This window comes from Aristolochia californica, unplaced genomic scaffold (genome assembly GCF_029961685.1).
Source record: "Aristolochia californica isolate CCGP_79_NKW_82.1479 unplaced genomic scaffold, dmAriCali1.0.hap1 SCAF_4, whole genome shotgun sequence".
NCBI lineage: Eukaryota > Viridiplantae > Streptophyta > Magnoliopsida > Piperales > Aristolochiaceae > Aristolochia > Aristolochia californica.
In genome coordinates, this window is record NW_027182103.1 from 3,013,731 (window position 1) to 3,032,699 (window position 18,969).

The following is an 18,969-nucleotide window of genomic DNA, read 5'->3' on the forward strand; positions in this document are numbered from 1 at the left end:
ATGGCCGGCACTGATAGTGATCGGCTTGCCTTTTTCTCATTTCAGAATGCAAAACTAATGGAAAGAAAACAGCATCGGATCTGCAGAACAGAAACCTATATTCAGAAGCATAGAATTGAATATCACCCGCATAGGTTCTTTACACTTTACTGAAATCTAAACTTTCAGAACTGATCAGACAGTTCTGGTGCTTGCCCTTGAAAAAGGGAAGAGACTGGTTTTCTGTATCAAAACATGGGAATTGTCAATGGATGCAGATTTTCGTTGTAGCATTGAAACCCCAAAACCGTGTCTAGTGTACAGATACAAAGGATCCATAATAGAAGAGTTTTAAAATAAACCCAGATTTTGATGATGATGCAAGTGAAAATCCTCCGTAATCTTTTCTCGCAGCAGATGATGGGACGCAGAGGGTTACCTACTTTTGTACATATCTCATATTTGTATTGCAGAAACAGTAGTTAGGTTTCATGGGAATTTTACCAAAAGCAGGACGGCGTGACACTCGAAGGATCAGCCCGAGGAGAAGTGTCAGATTATCGGCCAAGCTTCCTTTTTCGGTTGGTATTTGTCAATTTTGTGCTACCCAAGTGGAAGCAGAGCCCCAGATGTCCATTTCAAGGCGGCGGATTGTACCCTCCATGGACCTGCAAGAGCAGACGATTTCCTCTCGAATTATGGAGGAGAATCCTTTTTCAGGAATCCAAGGCTCGTTTCCACCTCATTCGGAAAGTAATTCCTGATACGGCACAAATCATTCTCCGGTAAAACTTCAAACAGATAGTGGCCTTAAAATTGCGGAAGCCACTATGAATCAACTTCAAAATTCTTGTATCACTTCACATATTCCCCTGAATCAAAGTTGAAAAAAGTAAATAAACCACAGTAGCCGCTGTTGTTGTAGCTCCGATCGTCTTCACAACAATAGTGACCCTCTAGCACTCTTTCTCTCACAACAATAGTGACCCTCTAGCACTCTTTCTCTCAATCCTTTTCAACTCCACGGAATCCAAAGCTTCAGCACTTCCACCAGCGACGGAGACGAACAAATATCCCCAGGATTTACGTAAACCTAACTTATCTGATCCTCGGTATGAACACTTACGACCGTAGTCATGCTCGACGGCTCGTTGAAGATGGAAATCCATCGTAAGGTTCTACAGATAGAATTTAATATACAAAACGTTCGATCCATGCTTTGAATTTGGAGAAAGGAGCTCGACGTGCCAAGAGGGGATTGAAGAAAATCAGACGTCTAGAACGCAATCATCGAGACAAGGAACCTAGAAAAGAGGGTGATAGCTGCTTCAATCAATGGCACCAACCCAAGTAAGATTTTTATTAAAAAAAAATTAAAAAATTTAAAATAAATAGAGGAGATTTAAATAATTAAACCCTTATAGTTAAATTTTAATAAATAATTATTATTTAAATAATTACCATAACTCAACATAAAAATAGCAATATCAAGATAAGGGTGGTTTACATGGTAAAGTGACAAGTGACCTCTCTCCTTTGAGAGGTGGGAGCCTCTCTTTTGTGTGAATCCATTTTTTATTTTTTATTTTTTTAAACTAATTTTTGTAACCTTTTATGAATGGTTTGTTGGGTATATTTGAAAATATAACATATTAATGATCGAATTTAAAATCAAGTTTTCTTTAATGTGTAAGTGGCACTTTAAAAAAAAAAAAAAAAAAAAAAGGGAGACAGCCAGGCATCAGATGCACTTAGGGTTCATGTTTGTTTCTAAGCTACCTAAGAATTAATTTCTTAATTATAAGAAGTGGGATGTCACTTGGCAAATGTTACATCATGTGAATGATACATAATAGAACCAAATCTTCTATTTTCTTTTCTTTTCTTTTCTATTCTATGGATTCCAAACAAACCCTAATTAAATTGATCAATTAAATTAGATTCAAGCAAATTGGGTCCTTCCTCCTGCTAATGAACTTTTGACTTAAGAATTAATCAAATCTAGATGAAGTAAACATTTTGAAGTTAAAAGTAACTTGTAAAGGAATGGAAGGATGTCCATTAATTTTGACCTAAGTATACCAAAGTTAAACAAGTTAACCTTAAGGGTCAGATTTAAAAATTGTCTTCAAGTCTTAAGGTTTTTGAATTTTGTTAAAAAAGCTTTCAATAATTGGTTAATAAGAATGAGATGCATTTTCATAGTTCAAAATATAATCACAAAAACAGAAATAAGAAAAGAAACATTTCTTAAAATGAAAATTTTATTAAAAAATTATCATATATGGTCAGGAAACTTGGTTTGGCACCCTTTTTGCTCCCTCTGACCTAGGGGACCCTATCCTTGCTTCTATAAAGGGTTTTCTTAGGAAACTTCTATAAAACTTTGACAAGAAAATTTCTAAAAATACATAAACCCCATTAGTGCCCCTGATTGGAAAGGAAAAGCTAGAAATATTTTTCTTGGGATATATATTTCCAAGAAAGTTTCAGAATAAAAAATAAAAACTTATAAGCTCAATAACTAGTGATATTAAAAAATAAATGTAGTAGTTTTTGTTGATAATTTCCTTGTCATGAATCAAATCAGACTATAAATATCGGTTATGATGTAACTTCACCAACTTGATCAGCTTACAATTTACATTCATAACAATGATAAACCAGAAACCAGTGACCTATAACCAGAGATGGGAAAGAGCTTTCCCTCTTTGACACTTGGTAACACACTCGAGTGTGAATTCTCTCAGTTGCTCCTCCACAGCTTCCATAGGAAGGCAGGCATCAACAATCTGCAAGTTAAAAGGGTGTCAGCCACAATATAGCAGCAAACCCTGTACATGATACAGATGCACAGACACACACATGATTTTCTATATAATGAAAACCTAATGTCAGACAAACAGGTCCAGACAGGAGAACTGTGAGTTACCTACCAAGTATTATCACGTAGTATTTGGTAATGCTGAGCCACTTTTTGTTGGAAATCGAGCTGCTCGTATCTCTCAACTCCATAACCTCCCCGATCTGCTGCTTTCTGTAATGAAACCAAATTTGAGAAAGATTATCAAAATCATTCACAGAGACTGCCTACTGCCTACAGATAAACATACCAACAAGATGTTAAATATAATGTAAATGTCAGAGTGGTTCCGTCCACTCTTGTTAGAGTTTGTGGTCTGAGTTAGGTACTTGGCTTTCCGCACCTTAAACGACTAGTCTTTTCGGGTTGTATTGGCTAAGTATCTGACTCAGAACTCCGAAGTTAAGTGAGCTTGGGCAAGAGTAATTATAGGATGGGTGACCTCCTGGGAAGGACTCTTGCCTAGGACTTTGACATGGTATCAGAGCTAGGCACGCCACGGCCCGCGTTCGTATCCCGTGAAAAGCGGCTCCAGAATGGGCGGGGTGGGTGTCAGAGTGGTTCCGTCCACTCTTGTTAGAGTTTGTGGTCTGAGTTAGGTACTTGGCTTTCCGCACCTTAAACGACTAGTCTTTTCGGGTTGTATTGGCTAGGTATCTGACTCAGAACTCCGAAGTTAAGTGAGCTTGGGCAAGAGTAATTATAGGATGGGTGACCTCCTGGGAAGGACTCTTGCCTAGGACTTTGACAGTAAAAGAGTAGTTTGGTCATTTTACATAATCTGTTTATATCAGGGAGAGTACCGGTAACCTCAGGAAGTATATAATTGTCTATGGTCCAATTTTCACAACTTTGGGACAAGTATCTACGGAGATATAGTGTGTACTTGTATGAGGGGTAGAGAGGAGTTAATAAAGGCAGGCTCGAGCTTTTCCCCTAATCCAGAGCTTACACTCTTCTCCAAATCCCTTTCTTCTTCTCTTAGCCTCTCTCACTCTCAACTCGTTTCCTTGATATTTTTCAACAGAAAAGAACTAGAGTTGGAAAGTGGTCTTATAGAGAAACTGACTAACAAAATAATCAACTCCAAATTAAGACCAGACAAGTAATAGAGAACATAATGCCAAATAATGACTTGATCTAGAAGTTCACCAGGATAGGAACGGAACAGGCATGTTCAAGACTGTTGACAATGGAGGCTGTATTCAAATAGAATTCAAACTAACTACTAGTTTTAAGTAATAGTTCTAAACAATAAGCTTTAAAAAGTTGTTCTAAACTATAAGTTTCTTTTACACCTGGATAAATGATGAAGCTTAGGATCAAAAGAAAAAACAAACAAACAGAACAAGACATAAATTATCTTAAATTTCAATCTACATTGTTAATATCAACTTTTACCAAATTCGTGAAAGTTCATTCTTAACTTTGCCTGGGAAAAGACCAGATCTGAACTACGCCCTCCACTTCAGGTCAACATCCTGACTAATATCCAATGGCTGGATTGGACACATTTTGGACATAAAAGGGTGCATTCAACTCCAGTTTCATGGGTCAGGCTACTTGGAGCAGGGTAGCACCAGGGCCCATTGTCAGGCTTACTTATCTGAGCCCTTTTTTTTTTTTTTTAATCTTTTTACGAATGATTGAAAAAGTTATTTTATTGCCTAAGGAACAAGCAAAACAATATTTCAACACATAAAAGTTTTGTTATATCCCAATTGCTACATCCTCGGCTAGAAGTGACTCCCAATAATGGGAATAAAGAGGAGCAGTATACCTCCGGTGGTATGTCAAGGTACAATACAAGATCTGGAGCCAGCAACCCCATCTCTGGTGCCTGAAATAGAAAAATCATTACAACCCCATCTCTGGTGCCAGCAACCCCATCTCTGGTACCTGAAATAGAAAAATCATTTTTCATATAAGACAGGAAAAAGATTCCCGGGATGATTATAAGAAGCCTAAAAAAAAAGCTTACTTTGCACCATTGAATATCAAGTCCTTTCGCAGCCGAAAAAGCCACCCGAGTAAGAATAGTGATCAATAACAAGAGTAACACCACTCCTTAGCTTAGTTTCCATCAATGACCTGCCAAAATAAAGGTCTGAATACATGCAGCAGCTTCCTCTTTAGCACAATTAAGTTTGTAAAAGGACCAAAATAACCCATTGTTAGTTCTAATGCTAAAATAGGCAGTTCAAATACACACAAACCTCATAACCATTCCACCAACTCCAGGTTTATTGTTAATTCCAGAAAGGCAGCAAAAGATATGGAAAGAGCCCCCATTTGGGTTTGAATGGAACCTGTCTCCATCTTTAAGAATCCCCTTCCCACTAAAATTTAGGTACCCCTACATCTCTATTTCTACAGAAAAACTAACATAATTAAAACACTTTTAATTGACTCTTCTGTAAGACCTTTTTCCTGTGATACTCTTGTAAGACTCCACCATATTAATTTTGGCTTAATGAGACTTCTTACTATGAGAGTCATGTAAGACTTTCATATTTGCTCCTCAACACTCTCCCTCAAACTGAAGTTTATAACTTCAACTTGTAATAACAAGGATTCTTGGTCTTCAATTTTGGTCTACAATCTTCATAAGCTAAAAAAAATTCATAGATGTTAAATCTTCATCATTTATTCTCCCCCTTTCTTGAATATTTTGGTCATATAAAAACTACCACAACATGTAGAACAAAATACTTCTTTCTTGTACTTCTTTTACTTCTCCCCCTCAAGCTAGAGATAAAAAGGACATAGAGACCCAGCTTGGACTAAACACAATGTAGGAGAAAAAATCACTAGTTGTACAACAAAACTCCATACACCAGCCAAAACGATCATAGTCTAAAACACACTCCGTTCAATTTTAAAAGCGAAAAAACTAGACAACTTTAGGGTTTAACAAAGAGAATACTCACTTTTAAGGGTAACCCAAACACAAATCACCTCTTGGGTGAAGAATAAAAGACTTGATTCGAGTTGAATATTGGACACACTCCTAAACTTTTAGACAGTGGGTCTAGGCATTGCTCTCAGGTGATGAAAACACAAAAAGATAAACTGAAGAAACACTAGAGAAAAACAATTTTAACTAAAACAACTTTAACTGAAAGGAGACAACCATACAACATTCATACTTCCAAAAGAATTTAGAATATGACCTTTTTCTATAAAAAAAAAAAAAACAAGGGGAGACCATAACAGTAGAACTTAATACATTTGACCAAGATAACTTTTTTTGGGGTAACCACAATTTTTGGAGTTAAAATACACAATCAAGTAACAAAAACTTGAAAACAACATTGAAGCAAGAAATTTTTGCATACCTTGAATGAGCACATCATGAAGTGATTAAGTTTGATTGAAACTCTCTCATTCGAAGAGAAATTTGACTAAAAAATAAGGATTCTAGGAGGAAAGGAAACTCAATTCATGCTAATGCATAGAGAGATAATAGGAAAAAAAATAGGAAAAAGGAGATTTTTGACTAAATTGACTTTTAGTACTTCTTGTTAAATTGGGTCCAAGGCCTATCCCAAAATGACTAACCACCTTAGGAAACCTTTTTTCCAACTAATAAACTCAAAATCTTTGATCTCACTAATCCATGTGGGACTATTCCTTAATACTCCCCCTCACGTGTAGGCATGTGGATAATTTAGGTGGAGGCCCACATACAAGTATTTGCTCTGATACCATGTTAAATTAGGTCCAAGGACTATCCCAAAATGACTAGCCACCTTAGGAAACCACTTTTCCAACTAATAAACTCAAGATCTTTGATCTCACGAATCCATGTGGGACTATTCCTTAACATTTCTAATATCAATGTCTCCCACAATATAGATCAGAATTTGTGCCAAATTGGGTCCCTCCCTTCAATCTCTTGTTGTAAGGGGAGGCCTCCCTTGATGTATTTTCTTGCTTTCTTTTGAAATATAATCATCATCGTTTCAAAAAAAAAAAAAATCAGAATCACAAACTGTGTGTTGCTTACGAAACTAGACTCAAAGAGCTTTAATTTGATATTTAATTTGACATAAAAAACTTCGTTCATAAATTTTTTATGACCTCTTTATTTTCTTCCTTATGAAATTTGATGGTTGATGACTCCAATGTGAATATCTCCTTATATAGATCAGATTGACACAAAATTCTCCTTCTGAAACTAGACTTCGATACCTTTCATAATATTTCTTCATAAAATATACTTCTTTTGAGATAAATAATCTGATAGATTTTGAACTATGTAATCCGACCAAACTGAATACTCTTTCTTCTTTGGCTAGTATGACCATTCAATCTTTCAATATCGATATCTCCTTCTAGAAAACTCAAATTTAGAATTGATTTGATGGGTAAGAAAATAGACTTACAGATCTTTCTTTTGACATATAATTCTCCATATAAAGTCACGTTCTTGATGGTATAAAATGCCTCAAAAATTGAAGTTTTCTGCTGCTACTCGAACCTCTCTTGTTGTCTAACCTTTGCTGCTTCAAATATCGATTTCTCTTTGTAGAAAACTCTAATTGTCAAACTTCTTTTTGCGTTGGAAAGTATACTCGAAGATCTTTCCTCAATATATAATTTGCAATATGAAAAGTACAGTATGGAGGTGCAAACGCCAAGAAAATAACAGGCATTGGGACAAGAAAAAAAATAGATAGAATACAAACCTAAACTACTAGAGATGATAGATAAAAAAAAGGATGACATAATCTGTGTGGATTGACCGAGTCAACTCACAGAACCAGCTAAATTCATTATAATTTAAGTGCAATGAGCTTCTATTTATAATAGAGAAAACAAATAGAATACAGTTACAATTACACTACTATTGTCCCAATTCCACCCAAAGTTTAACACTTAAAGATAAGTTCTAGCATAGTTACACAACTGAACATAAATAGAAGACTAACATAACTACAACACCTTTAACTGAGGCTTCCTCCTATGAGACTCCTGTATGACTCCACCATATTGATTCTAGCTTTGTGAGACTTTTTGTTGTGAGAATCATGTAAGACTCTTCCATACTCACTCTTCAACATAGGTCTTAGATGCAAATTGAACACGCAATCCTTCATTGTTGACAAATTTACACTTTTGGCCACTGTCATGAAGAGCTTGAAAAGTTTTTAAGTATCTTAACAACAATTCATGCAATTTTATGAGGTGTAGAGATGAGGAGAATGAGAGACAAGTTGGTAATGAATCAATAAAAGAAGCCCAATGAAGTTACCAAGTCGATTTACTTCAATATGTCTACAAAATTTCATTTAACGGTAAGCATGGATCTTAAAAAATCAAAATTCACCTTTTCCTCACCATCAACGTCCACTCAACCAGTAACAAAAATCACCTACTCAAACTACCCATAGAACTTATCTCCCCCTCCTCTTGCAACGTATCAAAGGAAAGGAAAAAGAATTCAAAGAAGGCTCCTCCAAGAGGAATCCAACAACTCCCTATTGACACTACCATTGGACGCATCGTCTTGCCACACTGCCTGGAGAAAGGTCTCACAAGCTTGTTGTTGAGTTTCAATCCGAAAGGCACAAATATGATGAAGAAACTTGGCTCCATATGATGGAGCTGGTAGAAATCATGGGGGTGGTCCACAAAGGAAAGTTGTTTGGAGTCTCGAAGGATAAAAGAGTCACAAAAATCTAAGCCCAAGAAAAAATGATACTCACTTTCTGGGACATTCGCAAAGTTGGCTCACAAAGAAAAAAGCAACAATTTGAAGCCACCCTGCTTCCACCTATTCCTCTATTGTCATCCTCCAAGAGACCAAAACCCAATCCATAGACTATTTAATTGCCCATGACTTGTGGCATTGCACCGCTCTAAGCTGGACTACAGTGAAAGTTGTTAGTCACTATGGGGGCATTCTTATCCTTTGGGACTCGAACTGGTTGATGTCAGTGCCGTGATGCATAACTCTTTTGCCATTGCATTCAAGCTTTGTGATTGTTGCTCAGGGAATATCTGGTGCTTAGCAAGTGTCTATGGCCCTATGAAATACCAGGATCAACAGTCCTTTTGAGATGAGCTCCTTCTCTTCACTCAGTAGCGGAATCTCTTCTAGCTGTTTGCAGGTGATTTCAATGTCATCCGTTTCTACAATGAGAAATCCCCCCACGCTCCCTCAATGAGGGATTTTGCTGATTTCATTGGCAGCTGCGAGCTTGACAAAATCAGCACTTCCAGCAAGCCATCCACATGCTCCAACGGGCAGTCTCAACCTATTCTCTCCAAGCTCAACCATTTTTTAGCCAACAGGAATTGGTTAAGACTCTACATGAATGCTATAGGCAAAGTCCTCAATTGGGCCAGATATGACAATTGGCCAATAGCTAGATTGCAAAGCCTGGGGAGCCAAACGCTTCCTAGCTTCGAAAATTCGTGGCTCTTGGAGGAAGACTTTGACAACTTACTCTCTGAGTCGTGGTCCAACATCAGCATCTCTGGTGCCGTAGGTTGGAAGCTCCCTTAGAAGCTCTAGGCTCTAAAAGGCAACCTCAAATCTTGGTCTTCAACTGCCATGCGTTGTTTTTACTGAGAAGACGTCCCTCCTATCCCAGATTACTAATGGGATGGAAGAACAAAGGCCCCTCTACCCCACTGAAATTTTCCCACCACATCTCCCTTTCCAACAAATTTCAATCTATCTCCAATCTTGAGCACATTAAGTAGAAACAACAGGGTTGTTTCAGGTGGTTGGCTGAAGGCAATTGAAACCCTGAGTTCTTCATCATCATTGCCTCAGTCAAACAAAGGATTAATCAAATTATTTCATTATGCATAAAAAATAAAGTAACTTCAAATAGACCTCCATTACTAACAATCTTATTAGATTTTTTTGTAGATTTGTACATGGAAGAATGCCCTACCCACTCTCCGAAATGTCTTCGTGTGTTGCCTCTCTCCTTGAGCTCCCATTCTCCACCAAAGGAATTGAAGTTGTTGTCCTAGGAATGCCAAATGATCGAGCTCCCAATTTGGATGGATTCAATGCCAACCATCTTAAATGACATCCTCAGCATGGTCCAAAGTTTCTTTCACAAAGGAATCACCAACCAAACCATGAATGCTTCTTTCATTGCCCTCATCCCCAAGAAGACTGCTATGGAGCACCCTCGAGACATGAAACCCATCAGCCTCGTTTCCAGCCCCTAGATCATCATCAAAATCCTTGCTCATAGCCTTAAAGCTACTCTCATGACGATCATTCATCGTGGCCAAAGTGCTTTTGTTAAGGGGCATAACATCCTTGATTCCAAGATGGTTGTCCACGAGATCATTGACCACTTTAAGCAATAAAGCCTAAGATCATCATCAAACTCGATCTCAAAAAAACCTTTGATCGTGTCAGCTGGCAGCTTTTGGATAACATCCTTGAGCGATGGACTTCAGGAAACAACGGCGTTTTTTTATGAAGAGTTGTATCTTATCGGCCTCATACTCCATCCTTCTCAATGGTACTCTATGCGGCTATTATAAAGGCTCTCGTGGCATCCGTCAAGGGTATCTCCTCTCCCCCCTCCTCTTCAACTTCATTGCCGAGTATCTCACCTCTACGGTTTACTCGACAGGGAAGTTGGATGGCTCTCACCGGTAGCTGGTCTGCAGGAATTCGATGACCCCCTCTTCCAATTAGTTGATGACACTCTCTGGTTCGAAGATGGCTCCTTAGATCAGATCAAGCGGATCAAGGCCCTCCTTGGTCTTTTCGAAATGACTTCTGAATAGAAAACCAATTGACACAAAACCACTCTCACGGGCTACCAAATTGACTCGAAGGAACTCCAATCCATGGCAGCCTACCTTGGATGCTCCCTTACGACGTTTCCACCATGTATCGGGGACTCCCCCTATTTGGTTGCCCCACCGCACAAAAGCTTATGGTCTCCTATGATCAAGAGGATGGACCATCGCCTACCCACTTGGCGCAAAAGGCTTCTATCTAAAGCCGGCTATCTCATCCTTCTCAGCTCCTGCATTGCTGGCCTTCCAAACTATTTTCTCTCCTTCCTCCCCTTCCCTACGCAAACCAAAGGCTCTTGGTGGATTAGGGATTAGGCTTATCAAAGACATGAACTCCGACCTCCTTCTTAAATGGTTGAGGAAGTTCAACCCTTCTCCAAAATCCATTTAGAGACCAATGGTCGTTGAAAAGCTAAATCGGGATGTGAATTGGTGAAATCTGGAGGCTCGCACCACAAACTCTCTCCTCTCTGACACTCATTCCTTTTGGTCCCCACCTTTGCGGCTATTATAAGATTCTATGTTGGGAACAGTCAATGTATCCAATTCTGGAATGATTAGTGGACAAGATTCGGGCCTCTGAATGACTCCTACCCTGCCTAGCCTTGCAAACCACCCTTCTATCTTCATGGCTGATTCATGGGGCCCTGACACCAAGTGGGGCCTCCATCTTCTACGCAGCTTGAATGACATAGAAGCTTTTGATGTTTGCTCCCTCCTTGATGACATCAGCTCCATCAAAATGAGAAGCCACCTTGATGATAGACTGGTCAAAAGACCCACTGATAGCAGTACGTTCTCAATTGTCTATGCCTATCTTCACATCTCAAGCTAGACAGTGGACCAAGAGATGCATCGTGCTGCTATTGCCTGAGAGGCCCCCCCAATGTCAGATTTTTTATCCAAAGTGCTCTTCATAATAAAATCCTGACCATGGACAATATCCGAAGAAGAGGTAACTTGGGCCCATGCATCCAATGCCACCTTTGCAATGTTGACGAAAAAAGTGTCTCTCATATTCTTCTCCTAGCTGCTCTTTACCTGGAGGGTGTGGACATAGCTGATCAATCTGGTCAACCTTCAAATCTGCCTTCCAAATGACCTCTCAGCCACTCGCCAATTGTTGCTCAGTACCCCCTCCCTCGCTTGGGCAAAATCCTCTTCTCGACCTGCATTACGCATGTTCCTTAGGACTTGAGGAGAGAAAGGAACAATCGTCGTTTCAACTAATTTTTTTCTTTCTAGTGTTGACGACGTCTCAAACGACATTGTTGGCCACGTCTCCACTTGGATTCACTCACAAGGAAGGAATTTGAAGGCCTTGGTGAGATCCCCCTTCACAGCAATTGGTGGGCCACTGCTCAAATGTTTGGCCCCTCCCACAGACCCGCTATACAAGAATGGAAACCCCTGCCCCCCAGTGTCCTCAAGTTCAATTTTGACAGCAGTGCTCACGATAACCCAAAACAACTGGTTTTGGTGGAGTCTTCTAGAACTCTGATGGCTCCACACTCATCTCTTATTTTGGACGGACAGGAAATTTGGACTCAACCTCTACAAAGCTCAGGGCCCTCCTTCAAGGCCTAACTATTTTTCATGACCACTTGTATGGCCCCCTCATTATTGAAAGTGACTCCAAAGTGGTGATCAGTTGGTGCTCCTCCTTCTCTGAGCTCCCTTGGCAGCATTGGGCGACCTTTCATGACATAAGGGACATTTCCTCTTCATTTTCTTGTTTTTAGCTTCATGTTCTGAGATCAACCAACTCTTTGGCTGACTCTCTTGCTAATCAAGGAGCATCTCTCCAACCGCTTGTTGTAACAGGAATGCTTCTTTGATTGTTTGTTCTCTTTTTGCTCAATAAATCTCATCCCTTGAAAAAAAAAAAAAAAAAGATGTGAGGAAACTACAAACAACAAGTTGCCAGGAGGCTCCCTTCTTACAAACTTTAAGAGAGAGAATCTTAGCCCAAAATTTTAAAATAAAAATAAAAATCATAATAACAATAATAAACTAAACTAAACAGATAGCAAATAAACAAAACAAAACAAACAAACAAACTTACTTTAAGAAAGGGCATGTGTTCCAACTTTGTATGCCCATCTTTGTTAACATATCCAATTACAAGACAAAGTGAGTCCAGACTAGGCAACTGCATAAAGAATGAAAATAAAGTTGTACTTATGCAAAAGAATCCTTTGTGTTCCAACTTAAGTCAGGGGCCACTAATTCAAGTGTTGGAAGTACATGAAAGGGCCTTGCCAATGGATGGATAACAGCTATTAAAAATTCAATATCTAAAAGACATCCCAGTTGTTGTAAGAGAAAACAAACCTCTTCTCCCAGAGATTTGCACTGAAAAGCAAATGAATAGTTTGATCATCAAGGTGCAACTGATTGGAAAGATATAAAGAAATCATCTCTCCGACACAGGTCTTTCGGTCTGGGAACCTCCACGAGTCTACAGAGAATCCTTTCTCCTCCAAGAACGAAGCAAGCTTAGCAGATAGTGAGGTTTTCCCACTACGATCCAATCCTTCAAGCACTACAAGGGCTCCCCTTGAATCATTACTGTCTCCATTCTCCATGTGAATTTGCCTGTTTGTAATCCTGTAGGGTATGCTTGAACAGACCTTGAGGGACCTTGAAGTATCTACAGCTCCAATATGACTAGAAAAAAGAGAGACATGTTAGGGGTCAGGCTATATCCAAAATTTACATACACATAGTTACATATACTGTAGAAAAAAAATGAACTTTATTCTTTTTAAATCATATATTTGTTGAGTGTTTCATAATAGCATTTAAAATACAAGGTACTCTCAGAAAAGAATGAGGCCCTGAATTGCTAAATGAAGCATTAATGAAGCTAATCAGAATCAGCTGTCGAGCAAATAAGCTGGGAAGAAATAAATAGGAACAATGAGAAGAAAAGGTGAATGACTCTGAATCAGAAAGTAAAGTAGTGTAATTCATAAAAATCAGTATATAATTTAGTAAACCAGAAGAATCTTTTCAGGATTTGTATACTTTTTGTAATGCATCTCTCATCTTAAGGGAACTATTGTCATTCAAAAAACAAAGGGAATCTTTGAATTTGACCAGCAATAGCATACTTATAAAGCTTTCGCAAAGGTCAAAGCAATGGTATTTTGCATGTCCAGCACCTTGCCAAACAATGGGAAAAATTTAGGTGTTGTTTGTGATTACATAACAACTGATCAATCAGGATATGGAACAGAAAGATAATTGAGTAAAATATTTCTGGAAACAAACAAAAAACCACGTACCTCCTTTACTTTCAGAAAAGAAAAGGAAAGAACCGCACACAGTAACGCAAACATACCAATTCAGTTTTGCCTAGTTGCTTGAATCACATTCTACCTTTTATGCACAAACAAGATAAAAACGATGGTTAGACAATATAGAAATGCTCTGGGGAGAAGAACAAGCACAGCGGAAGTCGCTCTTAGATGGTTAAGTCATTCTAACTCAACCAGCTTGCTTCCAATTGACCCTAAATGTTACATCAAGTTGACAGTTAAGTGACCTGAATTTCATAAACAATAATCATGTTAAATGTACTGGAAAGGTATTTTGGTCATTTCATAATATTCCAATTGAATCTAGAAGAGTGTCATTAGTTTCAGGAAGTTTAGAAGTGTCTGTGGCCCAAATTTCATAATTTTTGGACTTGTATATATGGAGATATAAGGTGTACATGTTAGAGGGGTAGAGGAGTCTTTTCCTCTACAACTCACTTAAGTTAATAAAAGGGGGTCAGGGGGCCTCATGCCTCACTTTAATCCAGATAGTAGGTCTTATCCAAAAAGGCTGCCGCCTCCTCCTCTCTTCTTCTTCTCTTTCTCAACCCTATTTCTCTCAATATTTCACAAATCAAGTTATCCTAATTGAGATTTTCACATGATCCCATTAGAAGACACTAAAAAAATGAAAATCCAACACTTCAACAAAACAAAACCTCAAAGAGTTTAAAAACATGGCCAGACTTATTGCACAAACAAGGAACTGAGCCTCAGTCCCCCTATCATTAAAAAATAATATATAAAATCATGAAAAATGCTACAGAAACATAGCAAGCATGTTAGAGATGAATAGAGAGAGGCCTTAATTATAAAGGATCTCTCTAAAATTTAATGAGTGTATTCAAACTGTCCACATTCCACACCCAGTGGCCCTTCTACATAAAAGTATCAAAATCCAAACTACCCAAAGTTAGTACACTTTTATTCTCATTGTTCTCAAAGCATAAAAAATGCACAAAGAAGAGAGGGGGGGGGGGGGGGTGTGGTGGCGGGGGGTTGCTCATTTTAGGTTTCTAAATTATTAGTACCACAATATAAGGCTTCTAAATGCAATGAAATTAGTACCAAAAAATGCTCAGAAAGAATGAACTCTTGCACATCATCACAATCATTACAAACCAAGTAATGAGTTCACTATCTAATAAAAAATAATAGATTATTAGTTGGAGAAATTTTTATCATGAAAAAGGTAGGAGGGCATGAACAAAAAGCTAAACAAAAGTAAAAGAAGGGATGCAAACAAAATAACGAACAGAGCTAACAGGTAACTAAATAAAACACAGTAACTAATGTAAATCCAACAATAGAAAAAAAACAGCACTGATGTTTGCGAAGAAGATAATTCATACTCACATAATAAACAGATGCAAATATATATCTGTTTTCCATGAGTCAAATTTACTAATGTTTTTTTTTCTCGAGTTGTTGTTTCCTCAACTCATTGCTCAGATGCTTTCAGCACCTAGTACGCCGAGCAGAATCAAATAAAAAGCTAACACCAGAGTACCCCAACAATAGGATCAACAGAAAGAAACTGGGACAGGGAGGAGCATCCCCCTCCACTCCAATGTTCCTGCATGGAAGGGAAAACCACTTCACCCTACCAAAAGGGGAAGAAAATCTCAAAGGTCCCTTATCCAGTTTTCATTTAATGTTCTAACAGTTTTTTAAGTTCCTCCCAGTTTTCAGTTTTCAGAACTAGACTATGATCTGGTCTAGTCGAACCAGTTTCAACCGGCTAGTCAGCTAATTCCACTGGTATTTGGTTGCCTTTTAGTTCCCCAATTACCCATAGCTAAACAAGTAAAGGAAAGATAAATAGATGCTACAGATTTAAGAGATAGAGCTGCAAACAGGCAATGATAGGCTAAATATTAAAGACCACTCCAATTGTATTAGTTACCTGATTGACTGACTAAGATTTTACCATAAGATTATTAAAACATCCAGGTAAAGTCATCATTTTTAGTCTTCAGAATAACAACGAAGACAACAGCCATGAGATTAATTGAAGAGGTGGGTAAAGTAATCACTTCACTTATATGAATAATAATTTTTCTTCTACATCCTCTTGAAAGAGGTCGGGAGTGGAAAAACAGATAATAGAGTAAAATTGCTGGTCTCAATAAAAGTTAACAGTGAAAATATTGAATAAACATATAAAAAAAGCATCTTTGATTACACGCTTGTTTTCAGAATTATGGCATCCTTACCTATGGACGGTTGAAACTACAAAACAATCCCTTTCTCTATCAAAGTAAGTGGTTATTAAGTATTGAACAACTTTCACCTATACATGCTACTGTATGACAAGCATTATGCAGGTTAGCACGTAATTGTACCCAAAGCCTAGTGTTGATAAAAGATTTTGTTCAAAAGCTTTATTAATTGATGTGTAAAGTGGTGAAACCAGTAATCAAGGAAATCTGCCAACTCTAGATTTATATTAAATTTTCAGGATTTGATTTTGCAATGATACTACTTACCAGTACGATCAACCGCGGTCCAACCCAACTTACAAAAATAACTTGGACAAACAATACCACATAGAGCATAACTGTCCGCATTGGAGTTAAAAAATAGTTCTAGAACGTGACTTTTCCCTTTTTCTTTGAAAAAAAAAACATGGTAATGAAATTAGTACTAAAACATGCTCAGAAAGAATGAACTCTTGCACATCATTACAATCATTACAAACCAAGTAATGAGTTCACTCTCTAATAAAAAATATTTTAATGGAATAGATTATTAGTTGGAGAAATTTTTATCATGAAAAAGGTAGGAGGGCATGAACAAAAAGCTAAACAAAAGTAAAAGAAGGGATGCAAACAAAATAATGAACAGAGCCAATAGGTAACTAAATAAAACACAGTAACTAATGTAAATCCAGCAATAGAAAAAAAACAGCACTGATGTTTGCAAAGAAGATAATTCATACTCACATAATAAACAGATGCAAATATATATCTGTTTTCCATGAATCAAATTTACTAACGTTTTTTTTTTTCTCGAGTTGTTGTTTCCTCAACTCATTGCTCAGATGCTTTCAGGTCTTAGTACGCCGAGCAGTATCAAATAAAAAGCTAACACCAGAGTACCCCAACAATAGGGTCAACGGAAAGAAACTGGGACAGGGAGGAGCATCCCCCTCCACTCCAATGTTCCTGCATGGAAGGGAGAAACACTTCACCCTACCAAAAGGGGAAGAAAATCTCAAAGGTCCCTTATCCAGTTTTCATTTAACGTTCTAACAGTTTATTAAGTTCCTCCCAGTTTTCAGTTTTCAGAACTAGACTATGATCTGGTCTAGTCGAACCAGTTTCAACCGGCTAGTCAGCTAATTCCACTGGTATTTGGTTGCCTTTTAGTTCCCCAATTACCCATAGCTAAACAAGTAAAGGAAAGATAAATAGATGCTACAGATTTAAGAGATAGAGCTGTAAACAGGTAATGATAGGCTAAATATTAAAGACCACTCCAATTATACTAGTTACCTGATTGACTGACCAAGACTTTACCATAAGATTATTAAAACATCCAGGTAAAGTCATCATTTTTAGTCTTCAAAATAACAACGAAGACAACACCCATGAGACTAATTGAAGAGGTGGGTAAAGTAATCACTTTACTTATATGAATAATACTTTTGTTTCTACATCCTCTTGAAAGAGGTCGGGAGTGGAAAAACAGATAATAGAGTAAAATTGCTGGTCTCAATAAAAGCTAACAGTGAAAATATTGCATAAACATATAAAAAAAGCATCTTTGATTACACGCTTGTTTTCAGAATTATGGCCTCCTTACCTATGAACGGTTGAAACTACAAAACAATCCCTTTCTCTATCAAAGTAAGTGGTAATTAAGTATTGAACAACTTTCACCTATACATGCCACTGTATGAAAAGCATTATGCAGGTTAGCACGTAATTTAGTGTTGATAAAAGATTTTGTTCAAAAGCTTTATTAATTGTTGTGTAAAGTGGTGAAACCAGTAATCAAGGAAATCTGCCAACTCTAGATTTATATTAAATTTTCAGGATTTGATTTTGCAATGATACTACTTACCAGTACGATCAACCGCGGTCCAAACCAACTTACAAAAATAACTTGGACAAACAATACCACATAGAGCATAACTGTCCGCAATGGAGTTAAAAAATAGCTCAAGAACGTGACTTTTCCCCTTTTCTTTGAAAAAAAAAAAAAAATGGTTCTCCCCCTTTCTTGTTTATTTTCCAAAGTGACACAATGATAAACTCAAATAAAATCAAATGATTGATAAATGGATTAAAAAAACACAGCAATAATATGTCTAAGATCTCTCCTCTCGAAAAAATCACTGCCAACGATTTAGGAGCAGAAGTTTTCCAACTGCCTCTGTGAGTATTTTCCGTTAATGTACACCAATACAATGGCACCTAATGTAAACCACTAGAAGTGGGAATTGAAGAAAACTTCGCAAACCAAAACATGCAACTGAAAAACAGAAGCAACTGAAAAAGACACTGAACCTGCTAGTTCCTAATAGTCCTGTACTCTCTACAGCAGTATGTGTGATTCGAAAAGAAATAAAATCGAGACTTCCGGGATCAAGATTTCCGAGAAAAAAATAAAAGTATCGTACGTGAGAATGAGGGCAGCTACTTCGCCACTCTCTGGCCGAAAAGATGGACCTGAGATAGGGAACAGGATAACCAGTCTCAGGTTAAGAAACCGTGGTAGCAAGTTATAGAAAGGAAGAGCAAAGAGATAAATATAGACTGAAGAACTGGGAGACAGGTCGATGAATTCTTACCAGTCCAACAATGGCGGCGAGATCGATCGGAAGAAAAAAGAAAGCCCGATTCAGGAAAAACAACAAAAATTCAATTCGTCGCCTGAGAGATTCGAACTCTCGCGGGGAAACCCCATGTACTTAGCAGGCACACGCCTTAACCACTCGGCCAAAGCGACTTTGGATGCATGTTTCTTAGACAGTGTAGTATTAGTTAAAAAGTTTAATTATACATGAAGAAT

General features: G+C 37.8%; 1 protein-coding gene and 1 non-coding gene across 2 annotated transcripts; both read right to left on the reverse strand.

The window, feature by feature from the left end:
- Positions 1 to 2,560: 2,560 nt before the first annotated feature.
- On the reverse strand, positions 2,561 to 18,839 carry LOC137962969 (thymidylate kinase-like). The gene is made up of 9 exons (XM_068810125.1): positions 18,749 to 18,839; positions 18,578 to 18,626; positions 12,962 to 13,297; positions 12,693 to 12,779; positions 7,790 to 12,500; positions 4,824 to 4,933; positions 4,623 to 4,741; positions 2,916 to 3,016; positions 2,561 to 2,771 (listed from the first exon to the last, which is right to left on the reverse strand). Coding segments are annotated over exons 6-9 (231 nt in total). The 5' UTR covers positions 4,834 to 4,933; positions 7,790 to 12,500; positions 12,693 to 12,779; positions 12,962 to 13,297; positions 18,578 to 18,626; positions 18,749 to 18,839; the 3' UTR covers positions 2,561 to 2,770.
- TRNAS-GCU (transfer RNA serine (anticodon GCU)) lies at positions 18,825 to 18,906 on the reverse strand. Its single transcript has one exon. It is a non-coding gene; the product is annotated as a tRNA-Ser (tRNA).
- Positions 18,907 to 18,969: the final 63 nt, after the last annotated feature.